Here is a 7,051-nt window from a genome sequence, read left to right as displayed (position 1 = left end):
AAAAAAAAAAAAAAAAAAAAGAGCTACCTCCAGGGGCTCAAAGAAGAGAAGAGCTGATATGGCCATTCATCCAATCCCTATCCCTCTGGTAGGGCAAGAAGACAGGAGAGAGCCAAGATGCCCCAGGTGGGAACCCAAAACTCCCTCTTCCTAGATGTCCCATCCCCAGCAGCCCTCTGGTTCACAAACTCCTGGCTCCCCACCCTCCTCTCCACCCTCCACCTGGAAGATGGAGGCCTGGAGCTCTTACATTGAGCATCTCCTTCCAACCGCTGGTGCTGCCTGAGAGCAGGGAGTCAGGCCGGCCCAAGCCGGCATTGTTGATGCAGATGTCTACGCCACCGTGCTGAGAACAGATAGCCGAGAACATGGAGAGGATGTCCTCCTCATTTGACAGGTCACATCTGTAGGGGATCAAAGTCCCGGGGTAGCCTGCACTCTTACATTCAGCAGCCAGCTCCTATGAAACCCAACAAGGGTCTGACTGGGGTGAGCAGCTCATGCCCACAGCTCCCCAGCCAGCATCAGACCCCCATCCCCACCACACTCTTAAAACACACTCCTTTGGCAGCTGCCTTTCAACCATGGAGATGTTGGACTGCCCATCCCCTAAGTTTGTCCTCTTTGGTCAAAGTCCAAGGGGTGACAGCACTCCCTGAGTGACGGAGGGAAAAGGTTGTGATCAATGGAGAAACCTCACTATAAACTCAAGTACTGGCTGGGCACAGTGGCTCATGCCTGTAATGCCAGCACTTTGGGAGGCCAAGGAGGGTGGATCACTTGAGGTCAGGAGTTCGATACCAGCCTCAGCTAACTTGGTGAAACCCCATGTCTGCTAAAAATACAAAAATTCGCTGGGAGTGGTGGCTACTTGGGAGGCTGAAGCACAAGAATCACTTGAACCCGGGAGGTGAAGGTTGCAGTGAGTTGAGATTACCCCACTGCACTCCAGCCTGAGTGACACAGCAAGACTTTGTCTCAAATAAATAAATGAACTCAAGTTCTGGGTGGAGCAGGGGCCAGAGATCTAGGGAATGGAGTGCTCTCTTTTCTGCCTCTTCCCCAACAGGAACACCTCTTGTGCCCATAGATAAGATGCACCTTTCCGCCACTTCATGCTTCTCCACCAGTGCCTAGAGTCACTGGGCTGGTTAACCCGGCCTCTTCTCCTGCATTGTGTCAGCCAGTCCCTCATCTCTGAAATATTCCCTTCCCCTCGCAAACTGCGGCCAGCTGGCTCAGAGTTCTCACACATGCCTTTCAACCAAGCCCAGCTGCTAATCTCCTCTCCCTACCTAAAGGAGGGGTCAGAAAGTCAGGACAGAGTCTTTCTCTCTGAGCCCTGGTGCACCACCCTCCCCTCCACGGTTTCTCAGGAGCCTATGAGGCAAGTCAGGTGGCAGGTACCACTGGGCACCCCCTGTGCATCTCCAGGCCCTCAGCATGCTGAGAAAGACCTGAGAAAGCAGAGTCACTGACAGGCACCCCAGGGGGAAGCTGACATTCAGAAACAGGAAGAAAGCACACTCTGTGGCCTTCCTTGGAAGCCAGTGACTGAGCACTTGAGTCTTGTGAAGGTGACTGTGTACAAGTGGGCGAGGGGGAGGGGATGCAGGCTGCCCTAGAGGAAGGCCAGCTTGGCCAGCTGCTCTGGCCTGGAACCCCTTCCTCCTCCCAAGCTCATCTAGGAATAATGGACTGGATTGGGTGTCTTGGGACATTCTTTTTTGCTTTAACTTTCTGTGAGTTCAAAAGGTATAGTCCTCTGAGACTCAGAAACCCCACTTCACCAGATTTTACCCATGTTTGATCACTTCAGGAAACAGGAGTTTTCTCTGTAGGAAGCCAGTACCCAAATTCTGCCTCAACATCAACGAATCAATCAAAGCCGACTGTGGGTAAGGAAGCCTGCAGTTCTCCCCTCCCCTGGCACACATCTTCCCACTTCTTCCTCTAGACTCAAAATTCCCACCACGGGAAAGCCAGAAGGGATGGGCTCAGAATGGATTTCTCCCTGTCACTGCCTTCCCGTGGCCCCACCTGTGCCCCTGATCTCCCTACCTCCCCTCAGTAATGATCTACAAAATCATGTCACTCCCTCACAACAGGGGCATTCTCCTCTTAGACACAGAGTCTCCCTGGGACTGAGTGACCAGCCTGGGGATCCCCTTGGGGCTCAGCCCCCCCCTTCCTGGCTAGCTTGCAGTAGGGGAGTGGGGGACAAGGCAAGAGTGGCTTCGGAATTAGGGAATCTGGTTGTTTAATCCTGGCCTGAATCCTCTGGGCTCCAAGGCTGGGGTTGGGTCCTGAGCTCCTCAAAATAGGATAAAGGGAGGGCAGAGTGGGGCAATGATGGAGCCAGGTGACCTTGGGATTATCTGGGTTATAAAGTGTACCTTTGGTCAGCAGCTGGGGAGGGGACAGTCCTCCTTCCTGTGTACCTTCTCCCTGTGCCCCCATCCAAGGCTTCCTTACCCTTTCCCTGCCTGGGGACTTTGAGCACGGTGGAGATAAAGCCCTGCAGCTGAGCACTAGCCCAACACTGAGCGTGAGCTAGCAGGGCACATCCAGAGAGAGCCTAGGACAGAAATTCCTCCCTGCTCCAAAATGGCCATCTTGATTGTTCTCTGAGCTCTGAGGGATCCCAACCCCATGTCAAGAGAAAAGTAAGGAGTTCCAGGCTGCTTTATCCTCTCAAGCTTTCCAGCCTATTTCACCCACTCTGTCCCCCCAAGGACAGTGGAGTAAGGCCCACCAATGAATATTCCATTCATTCCTCATGCCACAAGGCACAGGTTATCCACACGGCGAGGGGGCGGGGCTGAGGCTCTTCAGTAAAGCTCCCACCCCAGCCCCACCCTCAGTCCTGGGTCAGAATAAAACCTCTAGCTCCTGCTCATCTGGTTGGCCAGCCACCTTACCCTGCTTGGTGGGTGACTTCTGGGGACTAGAGGCAGCAACCTTTCTCGCCCCAGGCCCACTTAGGCACAGGGGGCGAGAAGGCCACAGGGGAGAGACCAGCACCCCTGACCTCCACCTTCCCCTTTCCTCGGGCCAATACCCTGAGCAGACGCGAGGGGCAGGAGGGGAGATGCCGGGGTCGGAGAATTGTAACTCGAGCAGGTGTTGTCAGGGGAAACCGCTCCTTCGAAGACGAGACGTGGGCGAAGGGGAAAGCCTGCCTCAAGGGATCCGAGAGGCCGCCCCGACTAGAGCAAAGGGCCCTGGCGTGGCGGGCAAGTGAGCCCGACCCCGCGGAAACGACCCGCCCGCGGCGTCCCCGCCCCCGGCCCGGCCTGGCCTCACCTCGATGTTGCCCACGGTGCGGGCGCAGCCCACCACCTTCAGTCCCTGCTGGACCAGGGCCCGGGCCACGGCCGCGCCAATGCCCACTGAAGCTCCCGTCACCAGCGCCAGCCGGTCGCGCCACCGCTCCATGCCGGGTCTGGCCATGAGCCCGCGCCGCCCGCTCGCCTCGCTGGGCAAGCCCGGCACCGGGGTCGAGGAACTGACGCCCGGCCGCCTTCCGGCTGCCGCAGCGGACCTGCTCACGTTCGACTTGCGCCGCTAACCACCAGCGTCCCAGCCTGCCTCTGGTTGGGACTCCACCCTCAGGCCTTCGGCGACCCGCCGCATCCAGTCGGAGGCCGCCGCGGCCCGGCCGCCCCACCCACTGCAGGAGGTCCCCGCCCCTTCCGCCCTTTCGCCCTTCCCCCCCTGGGCCCACCCCCGCCCGGTCCCGGAGCTAGGAAACCCGGCTGCGCTGGAGCTTCCGGGTAGCTGGCGGCGCCGGTTCACCCGAGAGCGCTTCTCTTAGGGTGCAGGAAAACCGAGGTTTAGCTGGGGCTTCCTCCAGCCGCGAGGGCGCATACTCAAGAATCCCGCTTAGTCTCCCTTCCCTATTCCTGAACCCTAATGCCAGGATGAGGAATTAACGGTACTTAAGGTGACTCCAACACCCTCCCAAACCCGCCGGTGACTTTGAAAAGGGATTCGGCCCACAAAACGCCTAGTGTCTCCGCCATCAACGCTGGGTGACCTTGGGAAGGACTCTTGCTCACCCTGCCTGATCTCTTGGCTTTACTAGGCAGAGAACTGAAACCCTCCCAAGTACACGTGTACTGGGGGATTATGTCCCTAAATGTCCCACTGTGTCCAACTGCCCTAGACACCCCCCCACGCTCACCCCTCCCCCACTGTAGCAAATGTATCATGATATATTCCAAAGATTAAAACAGTAGTTAACATTTCTTGCTTATGGTACATGTAGCAGGCACTTTAAATATAGTAACTAATCTGCACAACCGCACTTAGCACATACTAGTTTTGTTTTGTTTTTTTTTTTTGAGACGGAGTTTCGCTCTTGTTACCCAGGCTGGAGTGCAATGGCACGATCTCGGCTCACCGCAACCTCCGCCGCCTGGGTTCAAGCAATTCTCCTGCCTCAACCTCCCGACTAGCTGGGACTACAGGCGTGCGCCACCAGGCCCATCTAATTTTTTTTTTTTTTTTTTTGTTTTTTTTCGTAGAGACGGGGTTTCACCATGTTGACCAGGATGATCTCGATCTCTTGACTTCGTGATCCACCCGTCTCGGCCTCCCAAAGTGCTGGGATTATTGGTGTGAGCCACTGCGCCCGGCCATACTAGTGCAGTATCTTAAAGATGAGTATACTGATGTGCTGAAGCATGGTTTGGACCACAGGCAGTCCAGTTTTAGGCCAGTGATGTGCTTCTAAACAGTCTTCACACCATTATCGCTTCTTGGGTTGTTGGTCTTGTTCAGAGTAGAGCTCACTTTGCTAAAAAGTGCTGAAAACTGCATAATATAGCCATTCTCTTTAAGAAAAAGCATCTTTGAATAAACCTGACTCCTGCCCAACAATGGAGTAAGCAGTGAATGTGGCTGGTTTATTCATTCAGAAACATTCATTTGCCTATTCTGTGTTTGGCCCCAATGGCAAAGATTAAAACTAAACTAAATCAGCCTTTGCTTTTAGGGATCTCAAAAGACCATCTAACTGTAACGGTGAAGACGGGATTCGCCTCTGAGCCAAGGGCTATGGAAGACCCACAGTCATTTTTTATAGATTCTGGATGAAATGAAAAAGGGTCTGAGAGGAGTCCTTTTACCTCTGCCCATTCCTACACAACATTTAGGTTTGAAAGACAACTCAGGTGCTGGATCCAAGAAATGGCACAGACTATAAAAATTCAATCCAAGCTTCTGCTGCTGCTCGCTTGAAATCTAACTAAACAGCACATAAAATTCACTCCACCTCCATTGCACAGGATTGTCCCACGATTTGTATGCTGCCACCAAGTATTATAAACATGTAGACACAAATCTTGAAGCATCATGTGTCTATTGAGCTATTTGACTCGATCTTTTAAATAGCAGCAAAATGCTACTCCTGGGGCGGGGGGAACTCTCTCCTTCAGTGCCAACAGCTGTGACAGCAGTAAAGTGTAAGACCACAGTGACTTTGTTACTGGACATCAGATAAGGCTGAGCCTCACATACACTTAGCCCATAAGGTGGTTAGCTCTCAGTGCAGCCTTCTGATCCCAGTCTTACATGTTGAGCAAATTACTTATCGGGTAGCCACTGGTTGAAATTCTGTCAAGTTTTGTTTTTACTCTTCTAGGTCAATATGAACCTCTGAATTTAAGAAGTACTTTGTGTATGTATTAGGGAACTTTATGTATTAAGCAATTAAAAGTCTCATGGGAAAGTAATGTTCTAGCAAGTATTGAAAGGTATTGCAGCAAATTTATATCTTCAAACAAAAAAAACTGGAAACTGCTTTACTCAGTTGTCAATTCTCATCAAAGGAAGAATTTTGTCTTCAACAATCTGTATCTCTGTCTCATCCTTTTCCTACCATCAACACTAGCCAACCAAGCACCAAGTCGACAAGTGGCAAATACTAAAGTACTGCCACACATCAAGTAGAAACATGTACACCAAATTTTACTGTGCATATTAATAAATATTCTTTATTTTAAATTTTGCACATTGCGCTTTAACATTACATCCAAACATTTCGCAAGTGGATGTCTACTTTGTAAAACCATATATTCAGCTCATTGTCATTTCTGTACAGAATTATAAGTACAACATTACTTTTTGCCACTAAGTTGCTTTAGTAAGTCTCACAGGAAGAGAAACATTTAATGAAAAGAGATGGCTTAAATCATATGGCAGGCCTGTGCAGCCACGCAACTAAAGACACAAGCCTGAAGAAAGAACAAACTAATGAGGATACCTCCACCGTCTCCCAAAACAAGAAAGAATCACATTTAAGATAAAATTTTGCCGTTTAAGTCACTAAATTAAGAGTTTTTCAAAAGAGAAGGCGCAGTAGTCATCATGAGTGTTTCATTGAAAGACAGAGCTATTTTATTTATTTAATTTGCTCCAGCCGTTGTCAACCAGCCACTACAAATGGGCCTCTTGTGATCATTTAAGCGGCAGTATTTATTAAATTTCTCCTTCAGATGCTGTCGGTATTGTTCTCTATTGCTGTAGAAAGACTGGTTATTAGCCATAAATGACTGTATTTCATCTTGTGAGATAAAGATTTCCTCATCTGAAGTACATTCAGACTCATCCTGTAAATTAAAGCAGTGGTTAAGACTATGACTTAAGAATGCAAAATGCTATGTGATGGAGGCGGACAGCTAAAAATTAAAGTAGTCTAGCTTTTTAGTTTCAGTTCAGTCACATAAAGCCTTTAAGTGGAGTGTTTGCAGAATAAGCATCATGTCATTTGTCTAACAAAGTACCTGGAATCTATAATTTCTCCTAGAAGCCTATGAGCCTAGCAAACTACCATCATACCTTGGCCTTAAAAATATAAAGATGTTACAACTAGTTACACCACATTTTAAGTAGCTAGACTTATCTCTAGCTAGCCCTACCATGAAACATCCATCTCTAATAAACATTTACAACCTAAGTAAAAGACAACCATTTTTAACTTAAGAAATAAGTTACACAGCATCACCATTAAACTTTTACAACCATTAAAACTTTTTAAACATTAAAC

At 50.0% G+C, this 7,051-nt stretch overlaps 2 protein-coding genes across 4 annotated transcripts in view; both read right to left on the bottom strand.

The window, feature by feature from the left end:
* DHRS11 (dehydrogenase/reductase 11) overlaps nucleotides 1-3,668 on the bottom strand; it is a 9,019-nt gene extending 5,351 nt beyond the window's left edge. For all 3 annotated transcript variants that reach the window (XM_017539850.2, XM_017539851.2, XM_017539852.2), the window contains exons 1-2: nucleotides 3,307-3,668; nucleotides 251-460 (exon numbers count right to left, since the gene is read on the bottom strand). In XM_017539850.2, the coding sequence (XP_017395339.1) occupies nucleotides 251-460; nucleotides 3,307-3,453 (357 nt within the window). In that variant the 5' untranslated portion in view covers nucleotides 3,454-3,668. The remainder of the gene's footprint in view (nucleotides 1-250; nucleotides 461-3,306) is intronic.
* Nucleotides 3,669-5,971: 2,303 nt separating this feature from the next.
* The window catches only part of GGNBP2 (gametogenetin binding protein 2), a 42,767-nt gene continuing 41,687 nt past the window's right edge, over nucleotides 5,972-7,051 (bottom strand). Inside the window, exon 13 of the mRNA XM_017539729.2 lies at nucleotides 5,972-6,614. Within this exon, the coding sequence (XP_017395218.1) occupies nucleotides 6,411-6,614 (204 nt within the window). The 3' untranslated portion in view covers nucleotides 5,972-6,410. The remainder of the gene's footprint in view (nucleotides 6,615-7,051) is intronic.

This window comes from Cebus imitator, unplaced genomic scaffold (assembly GCF_001604975.1).
Source record: "Cebus imitator isolate Cc_AM_T3 unplaced genomic scaffold, Cebus_imitator-1.0 Scaffold121, whole genome shotgun sequence".
Classification (NCBI taxonomy): Eukaryota; Metazoa; Chordata; class Mammalia; order Primates; family Cebidae; genus Cebus; species Cebus imitator.
The sequence above is the reverse complement of the archived record's forward strand: the minus strand, read 5'-3'. Positions and strand labels throughout refer to the sequence as shown.